This window comes from Tamandua tetradactyla, chromosome 12, assembly GCF_023851605.1.
Source record: "Tamandua tetradactyla isolate mTamTet1 chromosome 12, mTamTet1.pri, whole genome shotgun sequence".
Lineage (NCBI taxonomy): Eukaryota > Metazoa > Chordata > Mammalia > Pilosa > Myrmecophagidae > Tamandua > Tamandua tetradactyla.
Genome location: NC_135338.1, coordinates 66,010,315 through 66,030,781, shown reverse-complemented (window position 1 = coordinate 66,030,781; position 20,467 = coordinate 66,010,315). Strand labels below are relative to the sequence as shown.

Sequence of the window (20,467 nt, the reverse complement as noted above, 5' to 3'; positions counted from 1 at the left end):
GGGAGCTCACGAGTAACTCACAAACCGCCGAGCTGGGGAAGCTGGGAAGTCTGGGAAGGGGGTCCAGGCATCACGGAGTTGGGCCAGGGAGCCGCCTGCGCTGGGCTCCTGAAGAGGCGCGTCTGTGCCCACCTACCTACGTCCTCTCCCACCTGTAAGTCCCTCTGCCAAGTAGGCCCGCTACTGGTTTACTCAGCCCCGGAAGACGATTCAGATTCCCTTTCCACAGCTTACTAGCTGTGTGACCATGGGCGAGTCACATAACCTGTCTGGGTTTCCTTCTGTTTGTCAGCCCCCCTGGATTCTCCCACAGTTGTGCCTTCTCCCAGGGTTGTTGGAGGATGACTATAGAGTACACAACGCGTGCTAGGAGGGGGCCTCAAGCTGCACCTAAGACGATGGTGGAGGGTTAAGACATAAAAGACAGGAAACAGGTCTCCAAGCAAGGCTGTCCTGAACAATGGTGAGGAGGGGAGACTGAGAAATGCCCGACAATCTGTTTAACTGGATCAGGTCTGGGTGGAAGAGGGTAGTGTGGTGCTGAGCAGTGGAGAAGCAAACTGTTGCTGGGAGTAGGGTGTGACTGCAATGAATGCCAGGCAGGCTTTGTGGGGATGGGGACAGGGGCACTGGGAGCAGGACCTTGGTCTGCCCCAGAGACTGGGAGACCTTGGGCCAGTCTTCTCCCTCTTGGCTCCGAGTTCCTTCTCGGTCTGCAAGAATCTTACCCCTATGGACTCCAGTGTCGGAGCACCACTGTGCTAATGGGTATGGTCCCATTCAAAGAGGTGAATGTACCTGGTGGTGTCAGCACTGGTTGTTATTCTTATCTTTAATCAAACTAGCTTGCTGTTAAAGGGCATCTGGCTTCAAGGAGCTGGAAGGGGGTGTACAGCAGCAGGAGGTAAAGTCCACTCTGCAGGCGTTACCGGCCATCCGGCTAGCCAATTCTCTATCTGTGTGGCAAGAAGGATCTGGATCTCTGGGGAAAGGTCCCATTCCTTGAGCCCATCTGAGGATGTGGCCCCACCCCAAGATTCTCCGCACCCTTGGTGAGCTGGATGGGGGACAGCCAAGCCCAGACTGAGGCTTCGCGCTGCCCTCTGCCGGTCGCTGGGTGAATTGCTCACGGCCAGAGCCGGCCAGGGGACCTGCTGCCCCCTGCTGGAGAGGAAGTCAGGCTGGGCGGGAAGCCGGACGGCAAAGGTGGACGCAAGACCCCCCACCTGGGGTTTAGCCACTGAGTCGATTAGCCTTGCTCACCGTACCCCGGAGCTTCCCGCTCTGCCCTCCTCGCCACAAGGCCTGCAGAAAGGAACTGGGCCCTTCAGGGGTTCGTGGACATTTACGAGAGGAAGGGATGAGGAGCTGGACAGCAGCTCCGGGCCTGACATTTCCTACCCTTCCCACGACGTCCTCCAAACAACCCTGCTCAGGCGGGGCGCCCTGCCGTTCGCGTGCGGGTGTCTGTCCACACAGCAGTGTGCAGTGACCCCAGGTACACATGTGAACACGCGCTTACATGCACACGCATGTGGTCACGTAAAATCACACGCGAGCGTGTGCGCACACATCCAGGGAGGACCAAAGGCTGGGCTCCGTCGGGACCGGCTGGGCTCCATCGGGACCGGCTTGGCCCGGGACTCGCCTAGAGCTGCGCACCCGGAGGGCGCGGCCGAACGCCGGGCTGGAGCGCGGGGACGCCGGCTCGAGAGGCGCAAGGCTAACGCGCCCAGCTCACCCTTCCCTCCCCTAAACTCCGCCCATTTCGCTGCCCCCAACGTGCAGGGTAAAGATTGGGGGTGCTCCTGGCTCACCGCCCCCTTCGATGGAAGAAGACGAGCCCCTCACCCCATCCCCAACTCCCCTGGTTTTGCGGCCGCGCCTTCTCCTCCCCCGCCCGGCTCCCGCCGCTCGCTCGCTGGCTCCCTCCCTCTCTTCCTCTCTGGGTCCCTCCTCCCTCCCAGGTCCGCTCCTCGCGTTCCCTCCCCGCGCCGCAGCAGAGCTCGGAGCCCGAGCAGGAGCCCGGGCGGGAGCCCGGGCAAGAGCCGGCGCGGGAGCCGGCGCGGGTGACCGGCGACAGCGCAGGCGGCGGCGGCAGCGGCGGGTCCCGGTCCCCGCCGCAGAGCGCGCGGAGTCCCCACCCGCGCCGCTCTGGCCCCTCTCCGGACGCGGGGCTCGGAGCAGCATGCGCGGCCGCTGCGCGCCAGCCCCAGCCCTGGCTTCGGCCCCGCTGCGGAGCGCGCCCGGCCTCGATCCCGGCCCCAGCGGCAGAGGCGGCGGCGGCGGCGGCTCCGGGCCGGCGCGGGACGCAGAATCAAGCCGGTGGAGCCCGCGTCGCGCGTCTTGAGCGCGCCCGCCCCTCCGCCCGCCGAGGCCGCGGCCTCCTGCCTCTCCATTGCCGGGCCTTTGCCCCGGCTCCAGCTTCGGCTTGGCGTCCGCCTGCGAAGGACAGACAGACGGACCGCCAGCTTCTCCAGGGCGCGCGGACTGCGGGGCGGAGGTGTCGGAGGAGGAGGCGGAGGAGACGGAGGAGGGGGCTGGGCAGGGGCTGGGGCCGGGCCGGCTCGGGAGACATGCGATTGGTGACCGAGCCGAGCGGACGGACCGCGCGCCCGAGATGCAGGTGAGCCAGGCGGCCGCGGCCGAGCCCCGCGCAGGCAATCCCGCGTCGAGAGCCCCTGGGGGCCTACATCCTTCTGGGCTGCGCCTTTCTGGGGCTGCGAGGCACCCCAGCTCCTTCCAGATCCCCCTTTGGGAGCACAGGCCTGACATTTCACGCCTCAAAAATGAAGAATCTTCCTTTTCCTTTATCCCTACCCCATCGAATGCCCAGTTGGCAAACAGGGACCCCCGAGCTCTGGAGAGAAGCTGAGCTTTGGAGGGGCCCCCACCCGCGTCCCCATCCCTCTCTGGCCCCTCCACCCCTACCCCCCCATATTCTGGGTGCTAGACATCCTGGAGGTTAAGTCTCTTGCCCAGCGCTGGGCGGGTCCTTCTCTCTATAGACTCCGGGTAACCCCAGGCAATCCCCACCCGGGCCAGCACCCCCAAGCCTGCCGATGCAGGGCAGGGACCAGGTTTCTCCACAGGCTCCAAATTAGGCAGTGGCTCCTTCCCTACACAGAAGGGGCTCCACATTCTAGTTCCTCCCGAAAAAGAGGGAGATGGGGGGTAGGGAGAGTGAAGGGGAAGGAGTTAGGATGAGGAGAACCTAGGAACCCTTTGGGGGCCTTCCCTTTGTCTGCCTTCAGCCCAGGCTTCTCACCTCCTCCTGCCCCACTTTTCATTCTGAGGCAGAAGCCAGTGGGAGGTGGGAACCAGCTGAGAACAGGGAGGTGGGGAGGGAACCTCCTTCTCTGCTCCCACCTTGGGCACTCTGTGTGGGGTGGGCTTTCTGCTCTTTCAGGATCCCCCAGGAGACCTGACCCTCCAGGTGGAGTCCACCTTGAGAAAGAGGGGTGGGGCCAGGCCCAGCAGGCAGACCCCTCTGGACTCTAGCCTTGGGTCCCAGCCAGCCCCTGTTGTGCCAGCACCTCTTCTTTGTTCTCAAAGGTCCTAGGGTTGGGGCTGGCGAGAAGGGGCATCTGGGAGGATGCCACCAGCTCTGACCTGGTCCGGTGGGAGTGCAGGAGGGCCTACCTCAGGCGGGGGGGGGGGAGCCACCATCTGGGCAAGCCCGTTCTTTACCAGTCCAGCCCCCCTTCAGTCCTCCTCTGCTTGGCTTGGACAGCCAAAGGGGGTGCAGCCCAGCCCAGCCCTTGGCTCCCAGCTCAGTCCTGCTGGTTGTTATGCCAGCGACTCCAGCATGTGTGCCACCCATGTCCGGGGTGCCATGAGCTGGTGCTTCCAGCTGGCTGAGGGCCTGGGGCTTCCCCAGATCCAGCAAGGTGTGCCGGTGAGGGAGGAGTTGTCAGCTGCTCCAAACCCTTTGTCCTTGTGTTGGCTAGGAGGGGCTCAAGTCCCCACACTTCTGGGCAGGCACCAGCACCTGGTCTGCTGAGACTGCTTGTTCTTCCTGCTTTCTGCCCATGGCCTGAGGCAGGCTGGAGGGGAGAGGGTGGCAGAGGGGAGAGGCCAAGAACTCCTTGGAATCATGATGAAGGAGAGCCTAGTGCCAGATCCAGGCTTCTGGCAGCACTCAGCCTCCCTTCCTAGAGGGGGGACTTAGTAAGGGGGAGAGGGCAGGCCTCTGCAGTGCTCTTGTCTCTGCCCCCACCTCTGTTCCTCAGCCATTTGAGTGTGAGGGGGATCCGGGGCAAGGCTTGGTCAAGGCTGCAGTGCCCCTAGGGCCTAGACTTAGAGTGGGTTCCAAATCCTGGAGAACAGGTCTTATAGGAATGTGCATGTGCCCAAGACCTGTGGGCTGGGGGACACTGTGTGACTGGAAGAGAGGTAGAGAAACCCTTCTTCCCCTTAGGAATAGTCTTCTTTGATCCTGGATATCATCCCTTCCATCTCCTACTCCTGAGCACCAGTTCTTCCCATACAGGGTATTATTTTGTAAAACCCAGAATTCCAGAGGGATGACCCCCCATCAGAAAGAAAAACCACCTCTTGAGAGGGTAGGTTCAGCATAAAGCCAGACTGATCCCTGGTATACCAGCAACAGCTCATCCGGGGCTGCTCTTCAGGTCCCTGCCGGAGCCAATGGCTGGCAGGGTGTGCATTCCTGTTGGTCAGTTAGGCAGTGCAGTGATTTATGCAAGGTCCCATGAAAGCATGTGACACTGAGTCAGGTGGAGGATTGAGGGGTGAGTCCTGTGAGGGGAAGGGTGGGAAAAGGCAGTAGGTGGTGGTGCTTTCAGAGTCAGGGCTTTGGTTTGCTGACCAGGGTCTGTTAGTCTTCTTGTCCTGTGTGTGGCACTCTGTAAAAGGCTAGTGGCCTGGAAGCCCTCCCCACTGCCCCAGGCTCTTCCACTCATAGCTACCACTGATGCTGCCTATTAGTTCCTGCTGACCCTCTACGTATGCCCTCTCCCCAGCTGGTTTGGTCCAATTTCCCTACCCAGAAGGCCCTCTCCTTCTTTTTCCAGGCCCTCCTCCAGGAAGCCTTCCTGATTGCTCCGAGTCACTGGCCCTCCTCCTCTGGGCACCCACAGCATAGAACCAGATTAGTTTGCACCTAATATTATACCATCCTGTTCATTCATGCATCTATTTTGCATATCCCGTCTGAGCTACCTGCTCAACTCTGGGCTAGGCTCTCCCTAGGCATTCATGGCTTGCCTTGAGCACCTGGGCAATCCCAGGATAGTGGGGCAGACACTGGGAGGCACCAGGGAGCAGCTGGTGGCTGGTGGCAAGGACTACTTGGAATATCCCCAAGTGTCCTCAGCCTGTGTGGATGGACAGATCTAGGTGACATCAAGAATGGCCAAAGCAGGGAGTGGAGAGAGAACAGTACCAAAGGTTACCCTAGTCCAGCTACCTGGTTTTACAAATGGGAAAATTGAGGCCTCCCAACCCTTAAGGCCAAGGCTCATGCAGGGAACCCAGTCACACATGCAGGTGCTCAGGGAAGGGTGGGATTTCTCTTTGGGGGCTGGGGTGGTCAGAGGACCTCCAGGAAGAGAGGGGGACTGGGCTAGGCCCTGAGATAGAAGCAGACTTTCCAGAGACACAGAGAGCAGAGAATTTCAGAATCAGAGGAAGTTCTTTGTAGAAAGAATGTGAGAAGGCAAGTTCATTTGCAAAAGCTTTTGAGGCATTTTTAATGATCGTGGTTTATATGTTGAATGAATGAACAAATGAACAAATGAATGAAGGAATGAATACCCTTGGGTATATGGGCCCAATAGACCTGTGCTGGCTACTATATGCCTCATGAGCACTGAGTCTTCTCAATGTGATTGTATTGCAAAGTGGTTAAAAGTGTGGGCTCTGGTGCCAGATGTCTGGGTTCAGGTCTCTCTGCCACTGCCTGGCTCTGTGACTTTGGGCCAATTATTTCATCTCTCTGCACCTCCGTGTCGTTATTCATGAAGTGAAGATATCAGCAGTTCCGCCTTGTAGAATGGTTGTGAGGATTAAATGCATTAATATATGCAAAGCATTTAAAACGGTGCCTCGTACAAAATAAGTTCTTAATATATGCTACCTCTTATTAGTTTATATTGTGATTTGCTCTCAGCCGTATCTTTTCAGGTGTCACAGACGTTTGACTTTATAGGTGAGAAAATTAAGAGCCAGAGAAGTGGAGTGATTTGTCCAGACCTCCAGTTTATAAGCATGGGACTTGGTCTAGAGTGCTCTCATCCTGACCTTTAGTTTGGGGCTAGTGCTTACTGGCCCAGGCATGATCCATTAATTAATTAGTCAATTTATTTAGTATTAATGAACACCGTGAACCCTCTCCCCAGCCTGAACAGCGCTTTAGTAGTGGTGTACATCTCCCCACGTGCTTCTCCTTACCCCATCCTGTGGCCTCTTTCTAAGGCCACCATTACCCTGAATTACATATTGTACATTCCCTTGCCTTTTAAAATAGTATGTTAAATATATATAAATTATTTGATTTTAGTTGTTTTTGAACTTTATAGAAAGAGCATGAAGCTGTATGCAATCCTCTGGAACTTGCTTTTTAAATTCAATATTATTATGTTTCATTTATATTCTTGCAAATAATAATAGATGTAGTTCATTAATTTTTGCTGATGTATGATATTCTGTTGTTTGCACACAGCACGGTGTATTTACCATTCTGTTGATGGGCGTCTGGGTTGTCCCCTTCTTTGCTCCTATAGACGGTGCTGCCATTAACCTTTCTGTCCTGTCTCCTGGGGCATATGTGTCTCTAGAGCCCACAACACGGAGCAGAATTGCTGGACCATAGAGCAGTTCCATGTGCAACTTTATGAGGAAATGCTAAAGTGTTTTCCAAATTGGTTGGACCAGTGTATGCTTGCCCGGCAGGATATGAGTGCCCCCAGGGTTCCCCATCTTTGCCGACCCTCGGTATTGTCAGATATCTTAATTTTTGCTGATTGCATGAGTATAAAATGGTACTTCATTATGGTCTCAATCTGAATTTCCGGAGTTCAAGGTTTCTGGTGTATGAGATGAGGTTGAGATGGTCAGCAGCCGTGTGTAAGGGGTGTTCACTAACCAATCATCTCCTGCAGCCTCAGTTTCCCCAGTTGTGGGATGCTTTCTGATTAAACCCTGAGCTCAGGATTGGGTAGCAGTAATCACAGCAAACTCCCTAAGGATGTAGGGCTGAAGGAGGAACAAGAAGGCTTAACTTCAGTCCCTGCACATTTAGAGAGGACAGCAAATTCCAGGAACCTCAGTGTTCACCCCCAGGATGGAAAGGAATGATGCCAGTTGGGAGGGGATGGGAGCCTATGCTTTGTTAATTCAGTGTACCCTCCCTGCACACCCCTCTGAAAACCCTGGCACCTGGCATGGTGAGTGCTGCTTAAGAGTCTGGTAACCTGCGGGATGATACCAGGTAGAACAAATGTGTGAGTGAGTGAGTGAGAGGAAGCTGAGCAAGGGGACTTCTGGCCACCTGCAGCTCCCCACAAGAGGTCCCCAGGTCCTTGGCCTGTCCAGAGATGCTGAGAAACCCAGTGCTGGCAGGCTGACTTGAAGCCAGCTCCCTCTGCCAGCCTGGTGTACCAACAATTGATTCCACGCCCCCTTCTCTGCCTGGGCCTGGGCCCCTGGAGCTGGTTAGCGACAAGTGCTGGGGCTGGCAGAATAATTATGCCTATTTCCTGTGACACCCAAATTGATTGCCACCAGGGTGACATTACTAGGGCATTGTTCCTCATCTCCGACCTCTTATTACATGTTATTAGAGTATGTAGTATGTGTGTGTTTTTCTATTTTTTCCCATTTCAGGGAATTAATCTCTCTGCCACCTCGTCTGCTCGCCTCTGCAGAGAACTTGCTCGTGGCTCCCAGAGGGTCTGGGGGCCAGGCCAGTACTGCCTCCTTGGCCTGACCCGGGACAGGACTGCAGATATGGTTGGGAAGCTGGCCATCCTTTGCATCTTTACTTGGCTGCAAAATGGGAGCATCTCAGAGCTGAAAAGGGCTTCTGAAGTATAGGTTCCAGCCAAAGAATCCTTCTGCACTGTCCCAGATCCTTGGTCTCTGCTTGCATACTTCTCTTGACCGGCCTTTCACTCACTATCTACCAAAGCTCATCTTCTGTCTAGTTCCTCACACTGAGCTGATCCCCTGCACCCTCTCCCTTGAAACACCAGGCAGCCCCAGGAATGCATCGATTGCACCTCAACTGGGCACAGCACTGTGTTTTATGAACAGAGGGGTCTGTCACCTCCTTAGTACTGAGCTTGTTTAACAGATTGGAGAAATGGACTTTGGCAAGGGGTTGACCAAGATTCAACTGAGCAGTGAGGGGTTTGAACAGCCAGTGCCAGGAGAAAGGCAAATGTTTTTATTTATAGTTTGCCTGTCTGTGTTATAAATAATTCACTGGACCTCAGTTTATGATGTATTGGGAAGTTGTTTTAAAATATTTTCCTTTTTTTTTTTGAGGCTGAAATGACCCAAACCTTTACTCACCTCTGATCAAGCCCCACCATGAGTTGTGTGGCCACCCTTGCATGATGTTGGAGAGAGAAGGTAGCTACAGTTAAAAGGCTGGGTTTCCTCCTAGGCCCCAGCCCTGAGATGATGTGGGGCCTTGTACAATTCCCTGATGCTCTTGGGTCTCAGTTTCCCCACCCATGTGATGGTCTCAGAGGTTATCATGTCTCTGGAGTTGACAAGCTCCATGACTGGGCAGGTGAATTAACAGCTCAGAGCCTCAGTTTCCTCATCAGTAATGAGAGGTTACTATTACATCCCTCCCAGGGTTTGTGGTAAGATTGAGAGACTTACCTCTGCAAAGTCCTTGGTGTACGTGTTTGAGAGAAATGTTTCTTCCCTTCCCTCCTCCTGGATTCTCTGTCCACAGCCCTTGATGACAGCGGGAAATCTACCATCTCCTTTTCCACAATGAGAAGTTTAGGACTGGACGTGTAAAACCTCTTGCCCAAGAGCAGTTCCGCAGGTCCTTGAACCTGACTCAGAGAGAAGCAATATGCAAGAGTGATCAGGACAACCAGGGTCTAATCCCAGTTCTGTCACTTATCACTGTGTGACCTTGGCTGAGTTGCTTCACCTCTCTGTGCCTCAGTTCTCTAATCTGTAAAATGGGGAGAACAATCCCTACCTCATTAGGTTGTTATAAAGATGTGAAGATTAAACAAGTTTGTACCTGGCACACAGTCAATGCTATGTGCATGGTCCTTTTTTTTAAACCCAAGACACTGTAGGGAAGTGCTTACGAGAGCACTTAAGCACTGGAGCCAGACTGCTTGGTTTCAAATTGTACTAGCTGTGTTGGCTTGAGCAGGTTACATAACTTCTTTATGCTTCAGTTTTTTCATCTTGGTAATAATAATGGTACTTACCTCAATGGGTTGTTGTTGGAAATAAGTGAATTATTATATATGAAGTGCTTCTAATAGTGCCTGGCCCACTGTAGGCCCTCTGTAAGGGTTTTGTCATCATCATTAGCATCATCATCATTTTTATTAGGTCTCTAGTCTTCAAATTCCAACGCTCTGCTCATCTCCCCTCTTTCCACCCATATCTATGAGGCTGTGACCTCCCCCTCCCCAATGCCCAAGGCCTGTGACCCTCCCTAAGTGGGGATTGGCTGGTTTCTAGGCCCCAAAGCCTGGGATGGACTGTCTGAGCTGTTCCTAAGCAGAAGAGCCCTGGGGGCTGGGGCAGCTGCGAGACGGCCCCAGGAAGGTGTGAAGGGCTAAGAGGTTGAGGAAGCTTCTCTGTGAGTGGGGACGAGGCAGAGGTATCTGCCAGGGAACTCACAGGGGACCACTGGGCTGGGTAGAGGATGAGGCCAGGGGCCTTTAGGGGTACCTTCCTGCCCCTGGGAGCCCTGGTTGGCATCTAAGACCTGGGAGAGAAGGGAAGGGAGGCATGTGGGTGCGGGACCTGGGTTTTCTTGGCTCCTCAGCTCAACCTGCGTAGGCAGCAGCCTCCCCCTCCCCATCTCTAGGACAGCCCCAGTCCAAGAAGGAGTGCCACCTGCACACAACATGTACCAACAGGGATGCTTCCCAGAACCGTGGCTCCTTCCCACCTCCCCCAGGCCTGCTTTAAGCTCCCCAGCTGTCTTCTCACATCAGGTCAACCCCATGAAGAGGACAGGCAGGGCCCAGACTGTCCGGGACCCACTGAAGGTAACAGCAAGGCAGGGGTGCCCTTGGGCCTCTGAGCACTGACTGCCCTTTGTACTCTGGGAAGCAGTCTCCCGTAGGCCCTGCCCTGCTTTTTCCCACTGAGCTGGTCATTCCTGGGGGAGCAGAGCCTGTATATAGAAGCCTTTAAACACTAAGATGCTTTGACAATTAAAATTCATAATTTATCCCACGAATGGCCCGGGACTACAGGCCTACCAGAAAGCTGCCAGCTCCCAAAATGGGTTGTTGCTCCTATGGAGTGGTGAGAGGAGTGGGGTGGGGGTTCCTCAGATTCAGGGAGCCAGGTGCTTGTTCAGGGCCACAAGGGGACTCCAGGGCAGCTGGGGCGGCGAGGGGTGCCTGGTGCCTTCCAGAGCTTTCCTTGCCCTAGCGAGCAGCCCCACCATACGCAGTCAGAGCCCTACCCCTGGGAGAGGACTCAGTTTCCAAGTGTGCCTAAGAGTTGGGGAGAAGTGGTGGGAGAAGGGGCAGCGGGCACACACAACTATACACAGGCCACACATATGGATGCCTGCTCACTCACACACACACACACACACACACATATCAGGGGCCCAGGAATTCTTTGCCAGAACCAAGAGCTGGAGGAAAATAAAGAATTATACAGGACAAAGGACATGACCTCAATTTTCTTCCAGGTTGGTTTTTCTCTCCCTGTGGAGGGCAGCTGAAGGTGGAGGAGATGGCAAGAGGGGAGGGCAGGCAAAAGCCGGAGACGGACAGACGCTGCCCCATTGTCCGGCTGTCTGGGCCCTGGGCCGCCCAGTCAGCCGAAAGCTTAGCCTGGGAACCAGAAACCTCCTCTCAGGGCCCCCTGCCACCCACACCCCTGCCCCAGGCCAGCAGGCAGCCCCTCCCCCAGGGCTCTCAGCAAAAACTGGCCAGTGTTTTCCCCTTTTAGCAGCTCACACCTTAAACCATTATCAGCCATTCACACCTCTGCGGGGATTAGCCCTAGAAAGCCAGACGGAGAGTCTTTAAAAGGAGTCCAGGGACCTGGGTCAGGATTTGGGGTTGGAGAGAAGCAATTACGAATCCCTGAACGCTCTCAAATTGACCAGGACACAATTCACCTCTAGCCCAACAACTTTCTCCTGTTCCCTCTGCCTAAAATGCCGCTCCCCAACCGCCACGCCCCCCATTTTGCCTGGGGAAAATCTATTTGTATTTCACTCCTTGCTGGCGTGGCACCTGCGCCCTTGGTGAAGCCTTTATTAAGATCCTTGACTGGGAGGTGGAGAGAGAATGTCCCACCCCCGTTGCTCTTGTGAGCTGGCCCCGCCACGGTTTGGTGGCCCTCTTGCCCCTTTGGGACAGCTGGGTGCAGGTGGCTGGAGCGGAGCTTGAGGAGCTGAGTTTTGTAAGCCTGCACAGGAGGTTTCTGGGGTATGCTCACCCCCATCACCCCCTGCCGTGTCCTTCTCAGCCCGGCCCTGGCATGGGGGTTGCCCACGCCCTGGGGCACTGAGCTAAATCTGGCCCCGCCCCTACTGGGGCCTTTCAGTCTCGGGGAAGGAGGCCGGGAGCCAGGAGCCGCTCCATCCCAGGTGTGGAAGGCAGATAAACACACAGGCAGGGATGGGCCGAGGGCCACCTGAGATCCAGTCACCCACAGGAGGGGTGATTGCTTCTTTCTGGGAACCTGAGGAAAGGTGCTTGAGGGAACAGTCCCTTGAGCCGGGTTCTGAAGGCTGCATAGGAGATCTCCAGGCGTGGGGGCGGTATATAGTCGACCGTTGCTGTGGGAGAAGGAGCCTCAGCTGAAGTGGACTGAAGTGACCTCGGTGTGCCTTCTGAACAGGTCTCACGCCATCCCTCTTACCCCCCAACCCCCAACCCCACCCCAGCCACACTGGCCCTGCTGCCTCCTGAGCTGAGCAGTGCACTTCCCAGCTAATGCTTTATTTTCATGAAATGGACCCAGCGGCTCTGTGCCCTGGAGCTGAAGGCAGAGAAGGAGGGAACTTAGACCTCCTGGGTTGTGGGTCAGGAGGAGTCCAGACCTTCCACTGCCTCTGTTTTTCTATCTCAAGTCCCTGCTCAAGTCCCTTCACTTTTCTGAGTCTCGGCCTTCTCCTCTGGAAGCCCGGTTCGTAAACCCACCATGGGTTCAGGCCCACAGGGCAAACTCTCCACCTCCTCCCGACTCCTGTCCCACCTGGCCTGCACCCAACCCCACCTACCCTCCTGCTTTCCACCTGCTTCTCTTCTCTCTCCCCTACTTGTCCCTCCTTTGTCACCAGCCTTCTTCCTGTTCTGATCTTCTCTCTACGTGGCTCTATCTCTCTGTCTCTGTCACCTTTCACCTCTGCCATGCTTTCAGTCATTTCCTGGCCATAGGGCTGAGCAAGGTCCTAAGCAGACACCCACTCCTTTCAGAGCCCTCCAGCCACCCTTCCCAGCTCTGCCGTCTGCCTGGCCCCCCTGCTGCTGCACACCTGGCCCTGGGCGCTCATAAAGGGTCCACCCGAGCCCAGCGTGGTCATCCGGGTCACACGGCCGTGCTACAAAGGCTGGCCGAGATCCAGGGGCCCTGGCACCCAGAGGGTCATGGGCCCCAGCCAACAAGTGGGTGCCTTCTTGCCAGGGATCTCATGCCCGTGTGTGCTGGGGATCCCTGAGGTCCCTGAGGAACACTGAGTGGGAGCGCCATGAAATATTGATGCTGGAAAACCTAAAATAACTAAATCTTCCATCCTGTGCTTACAGCCAGCCCCAAATTAGGTGAGATTCTAGCATAAATAACAGTAGCAGACACCAGAAAAGACTATGATGGGAAAATACTGAAAAAATATCAGCATCAACATATCATTTTCTGACATTTGGGCAGAGATTTGCGGGGTCAGGACACCTGGATGCAGCTAAGAGCTGGTGCCCTCTCTCAGCTCTAAGGGCCTCCCCCTAGCACGGCCCTGGCCTGCAGGCCCACCCCTGGACAGGCTTGCAGGGTCCTAGAGAAGCCCCGCTTCATGCCAGGCAGCTCTTGGAATAGGCAGCCCGGCCAAGAGGAACAGAGCTCTGCCACCTCCTAACTTTGTGGCTTCGGGCAAGTGAATTCCTTTTCGGAGCCTCCGTTTTTTCTCATCTGTAAAATGGGAACAATGTACCTCTTTTAAATGCTGGTGAGAGCGTTCCTGAGAGAGTGTCAAAAGCCAAAGCCTGGTCTGCAGCAGGTGTTATGCAAATGTTAGTCCCACCCATTTTCTAAATGGATTGGTGTGGGTGTGGCAGGCTGTGGAGGAGACATGCCCCTGCCCTGGGGGGCCTCCACTGCTACTTTCCAGAACAGGATGATCCCTGACCTCCCTTAGTGCCTCTCAGCCCACCCACAGATGATCCCCTGCCCCCTCCGTCTCCATCAGCCACTCTCCCCCCACCCTGAGCCCTTGGGAGCAAAGCCCCATGAGAGACCCCAGTCAGGGGTGCTGACCGGCTTGGGGCCACCCTCAAATAGATCATTCCAGCCCCTCTGGAACCACAGTTTGGGGCCTGAGTTCCCATTTCCCCTTCATCCCCAACCAGGTTTAAGGTTGTTGACTTTCCAGTAGCAGAAAGTCCCTGTTCTGTTGTCGCTGCCTCCAGGGACCCTGGAGTCCAGCCCCCTCCCTGCACTGGGGCTGGGGTGGGGAAAAGGCCAGAGAGGACAGGCACTTGCCCGAGGTCACACAGTGGGCTGGGAACAGCTCAGAGCCTGGGGCTTGCCCTCTGCAATGGGGGTCCCGTGGGGCAGCTTCCCACCCCCACTCTGCAACTGGGAAAAACCCGGGTGCCCTGGGGTCTGAGCGTCAAGCCCAAGGCATGGCTGTCCACTGTCTGCCTTGATGTGTTATTTCCTTTGTTTTTATTGGCCCAATTTTTAGTCCCTTGCCCTTGTGGGGAGCCCTTCAGGGGGCAAGGATCCAAAATAAAACACTGATTAAAGTGCATAAAAAGGCCACAGTGGCTCAGCAAGCAGAGTTCTCGCCTGCCATGCCAGAGGCCCGGGTTTGTTTCCTGGTGCCTGCCCACGCAAAAAAAAAAAAAAAAAATGCATAAAACACCTCTCCTTGGCAATTGCAGGAATACCCATCATTATTACCCACATCAGGACAGCGGGAGAGACACACTGTCCACCCGGCAGTTTTGGTGACCCCCTCAGACATTCTCCTGCCAGCAGCCCTAGATGACAGGGCCACAGTGGAGGTGTTAGTCCCTAAGACCAGGCCCAGCATATTGTGCTCTTGCTGTGCCAGCTTGGGCAGACACTTTAGCTTCTCTAGGCCCCAGTTTCCCCACCATTCAAGGCAGCCATTATATAAAAGGCAGTGGATGAGTTAATTCAGAGGATGTGCCCCGGTGAAGTTGTCCTGGTCCTTTGGAGCATGGCCTGTTGCTCTGCAGATCTAACTGCCAGCCCCAGGGATGGCAGCCACACAGAGCAAGGCCATCCAGCTTGTCCATCAATGTGTTTGAATTCTCCAGGTCTCCCATTGCTCAGTAGGCCTGCCCCAGAGTCAACCCCATAGATGGGCTTCAACCTCTGCAACAGCTTACTTGTGCACACATACTTCCTTTCAAAGAATATTCACCGGGGTCATTTCTGCACCACACCTTGGACTGAGGCTTCAGACATACCCTCTGTCCTTGGGGATCTCACTGTCTAGCACCTATGACTGTTTGGCTCAAGATTAAGCACACATTAAAAGAGCAGCACCGACCCTCTTTGCTTAGGCCACTAGGAAGCTCTCACTTTTAGGCATTATGCAGGACTTCTTAGGATTTGTTCCTTCTGGGCTTCCCTTTGGCTTTATCTTTTTATCATCTAGGAGCATAATTTTTCCATCCGTCTCTAGTCCTTTTTAGAATGAGTGTTCTATATATTAATTACATAATGATTCAGTACTTTAGGCAAAAGATGAATTCTGAGTTAGGTCAAGGATGGCTTTATCGAGAAGGTGGCCTTTGGGGTGGAAGGCCACAAAGGCTGCCAGGACAGGAGGCTAGAATAGATCTCCAAAAAGAGAGAGCTGCATGGCCAATGGCTTAGAGGCTAGAATGTGCCGGGTAAGGTGGGGATAAGTGGGGGGCCTCACTGGGGAGAGTGATAGTAATTTGAGGCCAAGTCATGGAGATTTTACATACTAGATTCATGTCTATGTGACAGGAGGGTGGCCTGTGCCCTCATTCTCCTCCATCACATCCCACCACCACCCCAAGCGATGACCTCCACTTTCTTGCCAGCATCCCTCACCCTGCCCACTAGCCTTTCCCTGAGCTGGATGCTAAAAGTCCGGTTTACCTTGTGAGGTCCTCAGCCTCACACCCACACCGGCCCCAGCTGCTAGTCCAATTACTTATTGATCATCTGTCAGGATGTTTGCTTTTCTGGTGGGCCACTGGAGTGTGTGTGACTGTGGAAAATGGTCTCTTGGGGGTGGGACGGGGGGGAGGCCAAGCCATAGAGGGATCTGAAGAGAGGATGAGAGGGGATGGGGCGGGAGGAGACGGAGCAGCCCTTGGGGATAAAAAAAACCTTGCAGATTCCATAACATGTCAGTGACACCCAGAGCCCTTGCTGGCTAATCAGCATTTAGTTGATAAGCAACTGGGGAATGCCAGTCAGTCCTGGGAGACAGACAGCATTGGAAAGTATGTGGCTTTGGAGTCTGACAGACTAAGGCTCCCATCCCAAATCTTTGTGTCCCCTCTACTGTCCTTTGACAGCCACAACTTCTCTGAACCTCGGCTGCCTTAAGGGTTGAAGTGTGCATGACAAGACCTCAAGGTCTTGAAAACAAGGGCTGTGTGAAGGTGCGGGGAGGGAGTGGATGGGGTGGGAAAAGGATCTGATCTGGGGTATAGATGTGGGACCCTCCCAGCCTGGACCTCCCCTTCTCACAGCAAGCTCCCCTCTGGGCTATAAGTGGAGGGTGGGGTTGGCTGGGCACTGCGGCAGAGACCTAGGGTGCCAGAGGCTGGGGTGGAGGGGCAGGGAAAGATCCACACACCACCAGCAGCGAGAGGGATACAGCTTGGCCCCCAGAGACCCTCTGGTCCACCTCCTGGAGGTCTGGAGGCTGCAGCTCTCAGAGTTGGGGGCAGTCCCCTACCTACCCTGCTCACCAGACCCCATTTCTCTGCAGAACACAGGGGTAGAATCTGGATAGGGGAGGGAAGGAGGAGATGGGGAGGTGGTTGAGACAAAGTGGGAGCAAGTAGCCTCTGCACAAGCCGGCTCCCACAAACTCCTTGCTCCCTTCTCCTTCCAGCCTGTATTCCAGCTGGGCCCTTTCCCACCATCTCAGCCCTGCATGGTCATCAGGGCCATGGGGGGACCAGCCCCTCCAAGGGCAGCCTGTGCTGTCCACTAGCTGCCCAGGAAGAAGGTGATTGGAACCTTGAGAGACAGACAGCTGAAGGCTGGGGAAGAGGGTCTTTTGCGGTGATCCCACTTTCTATTAGGAGATCAGAAAAAAAGTCTCAAGAGCAGTGGGTGTTAGGTTAGGCCTTGGAGATGGGGAAGGGCATCCAGGAGGAAAGAACTTCAGGAGCAAAGGCCAGGAAGCTGGAAACATGTACCTTGGACCCTGAGCTCAGGAGCTGGAGCTGGGGTCACTGTCGAGGCACAGAGAAAGGGAAGAGCCAGAGAGAGATTTCACAGGAAGGCCTAGTGGGGTTGCAGGTGTAGGGGGTCAGGGCGGAGGGAGGTACCAGGGCTGGGTCTTGGCTTTCTGGATGGGAGTGCCCTCCACTAATCTAAGGTCCCCAACCAGGAGCAGATTCTTGAACACTGATGGGTACTACTGGGGGCCTGTTGGGTTTGCTGGCTACCCAGGACTGGGGGCTCAGCTCAGTGCTGATGGGAGGCAGCCATGGGATCTGCGCTTGGGGAAGCTCAGGGCTAAAGGCTGCAAGGGTGGGGAAAGTTCAGGAGCCTTTGCCTGGGCCACCCTGCTCCTCTCCGAGGTTGCTCCCCGGAGCCTCAGCCTTTGAGCCCTTTGATCTGCTTTGGGAGATCCGAGGACAGCTCAGCAGGTCTGGGTGTAACCCTGCCAAGCACTGGGGGAGGAGGAAGCTCAGGGAGGGGGCGCCTGCCCAGAGTCCCACTGCCTGCATGTAAAGGAAGCAGACGTAGCCTGTGGCAGCAACACCAAGCTCCTCTATGGTGATCCCACCCCTTCGCTGAACCCTTCCACCCAGGGGGATGCTGGGAGGGTCCTTTGGGTGGGCTCTGGACAGGGTAAGGGGCAAGGAAGCAGCAGCCTGGGGTGCTGGGGGGCCTCTGACCTGGGCATCTTGGCCTGACTGTGGTGTCCCAGGCAGGTGTCATAAGCTATTCTGGACCCCCCACCTTCCTATCTGTGACCGGGCACAGAGGGCTCGGGGCAGAGTCCACCAGACACTGCCCTCTAACTGCCGCCTCTGTCCTGTGCTTGTCCTGGCTGCAGGTGAACAAGAGGATGCTGGCGGGGGGCGCGAGGAGCATGCCCAGCCCCCTCCTGGCCTGCTGGCAGCCCATCCTCCTGCTGGTCCTGGGCTCCGTGCTGTCAGGCTCGGCCACAGGCTGCCCGCCCCGCTGCGAGTGCTCCGCCCAGGACCGCGCCGTGCTCTGCCACCGCAAGCGCTTTGTGGCGGTGCCTGAGGGCATCCCCACCGAGACCCGCCTGCTGGACCTGGGCAAGAACCGCATCAAGACGCTCAACCAGGACGAGTTTGCCAGCTTCCCGCACCTGGAGGAGCTGGAGCTCAACGAGAACGTGGTGAGCGCCGTGGAGCCCGGCGCCTTCAACAACCTCTTCAATCTCCGGACGCTGGGGCTCCGCAGCAACCGCCTGAAGCTCATCCCCCTGGGCGTCTTCACCGGCCTCAGCAACCTGACCAAGCTGGACATCAGCGAGAACAAGATCGTCATCCTGCTGGACTACATGTTCCAGGACCTGTACAACCTCAAGTCGCTGGAGGTTGGCGACAACGACCTCGTCTACATCTCCCACCGCGCCTTCAGCGGCCTCAACAGCCTGGAGCAGCTGACGCTGGAGAAATGCAACCTGACCTCCATCCCCACCGAGGCTCTGTCCCATCTGCACGGCCTCATCGTCCTAAGGCTCCGGCACCTCAACATCAACGCCATCCGAGACTACTCCTTCAAGAGGCTGTACCGGCTCAAGGTACTGGAGATCTCCTACTGGCCCTACTTGGACACCATGACCCCCAACTGCCTCTACGGCCTCAACCTGACCTCCCTGTCCATCACGCACTGCAACCTGACCGCCGTGCCCTACCTGGCCGTGCGTCACCTGGTCTATCTCCGCTTCCTCAACCTCTCCTACAACCCCATCAGCACCATCGAGGGCTCCATGTTGCATGAGCTGCTGCGCCTGCAGGAGATCCAGCTGGTGGGCGGGCAGCTGGCCATGGTGGAGCCCTACGCCTTCCGCGGCCTCAACTACCTGCGGGTGCTCAACGTGTCCGGCAACCAGCTGACCACGCTGGAGGAGTCGGCCTTCCACTCGGTGGGCAACCTGGAGACGCTCATCCTGGACTCCAACCCGCTGGCCTGCGACTGCCGGCTGCTGTGGGTGTTCCGGCGCCGCTGGCGGCTCAACTTCAACCGCCAGCAGCCCACGTGCGCCACCCCCGAGTTCGTCCAGGGCAAGGAGTTCAAGGACTTCCCCGACGTGCTCCTGCCCAACTACTTCACCTGCCGCCGCGCCCGCATCCGGGACCGCAAGGCCCAGCAGGTGTTTGTGGACGAGGGTCACACGGTGCAGTTCGTGTGCCGGGCGGACGGCGACCCGCCACCTGCCATCCTCTGGCTGTCGCCCCGCAAGCACCTGGTCTCGGCCAAGAGCAACGGGAGGCTCACGGTGTTCCCCGACGGCACGCTGGAGGTGCGCTACGCCCAGGTCCAGGACAACGGCACGTACCTGTGCATCGCGGCCAACGCGGGCGGCAACGACTCCATGCCCGCCCACCTGCACGTCCGCAGCTACTCGCCCGACTGGCCCCATCAGCCCAACAAGACCTTCGCCTTCATCTCCAACCAGCCGGGCGAGGGAGAGGCCAACAGCACCCGCGCCACCGTGCCTTTCCCCTTCGACATCAAGACCCTCATCATCGCCACCACCATGGGCTTCATCTCCTTCCTGGGCGTTGTCCTTTTCTGCCTGGTGCTGCTGTTCCTCTGGAGCCGGGGCAAGGGCAACACAAAGCACAACATCGAGATCGAGTACGTGCCCCGCAAGTCGGACGCGGGCATCAGCTCCGCCGACGCGCCCCGCAAGTTCAACATGAAGATGATATGAGGACCGGGTGGGGAGTGGGGGCGGCGCAGGGACCCCTGGGGGCGCCGGGCAGGGGAAGGGGCCTGGCCACCGCCCACTAGCTCCCCAGTCCTCCTGCCTCCCCCCTGCCCCTCCAAGCGCACTCTTTTTTTCTCTCTCTCCCACCCCCATCCCCGCAGCCCCCCACCAGCCAGCCCTCACCGCTGCCCCATTTCTACCAGGACCTCAGAAGTCCAGGCCTGGGGCTCATTGACAGACTGGAGTTGGGAGCCAATGAACCGACACGCAGCACAGTCAATAATTCAATTAAAAAAAAAAAAGTTACGAACTTCCTCTGTAACTTGGGTTTCAATAATTATGGATTTTTATGAAAACTTGAAATAATAAAAAGAGAAAAAAAAATACCATTTCCTATAGCTAGTCGGAATGCAAACTTTCGACGTCCTGATTGTTCCAGGGTCCTCTTCCAACTCAGTTTCTTGTTTTTCTCTTCCTCCTCCGATTCTCCCTCCTTTCTCTTCTCTTCCCCTGCGGGGAGGGATCACTCAGGAAAACAGGAAAGGAGTTCCAGCCCCACCCGCCCACCCATCTGCCCTGCCAGGGCAGCCACCAGTTGCAGGCTGGGTGGCAGGTCCGGGCCCAGCTCTGGGCTGGCTGGTCACAGGGAGCAGGTGATGGGGCCGGGGCTGCCCCGCGGGGCGGAGGCCCTCTGCTGGCTGCTGGGCCGGCCGCCGCAGTCGGGGCCTGAGTTTGGGTCGGGTGCGGCTGAGACTGCAAGGCACCGGGTCCGCCTGGAGACCGGCACAGCCGGTGGAGAGAGCCGGGGCCCGAGGCAGGCCCGAGTCCAGCCTCTGCTCCCAGCTCTGCCGCTGACTCGCTGAGTGGCCTCGAGCCGGTCGCTGGCCCTGTTCGGGCTTCCGTTTTCACATCTGTACAAACAGGAACGCTACTCCCTGC

At 56.6% G+C, this 20,467-nt stretch overlaps 1 protein-coding gene across 6 annotated transcripts in view; it reads left to right on the top strand.

The window, feature by feature from the left end:
* The window catches only part of LINGO1 (leucine rich repeat and Ig domain containing 1), a 194,048-nt gene extending 173,965 nt beyond the window's left edge, over positions 1-20,083 (top strand). For 3 of the 6 annotated variants that reach the window (XM_077123688.1, XM_077123687.1, XM_077123689.1), the window contains 2 exons: positions 17,675-19,455; positions 19,690-20,083. In XM_077123688.1, the coding sequence (XP_076979803.1) occupies positions 17,675-19,455; positions 19,690-19,894 (1,986 nt within the window). In that variant the 3' untranslated portion in view covers positions 19,895-20,083. The other 3 variants (XM_077123690.1, XM_077123691.1, XM_077123692.1) reach the window with 3 other exon arrangements.
* Positions 20,084-20,467: the final 384 nt, after the last annotated feature.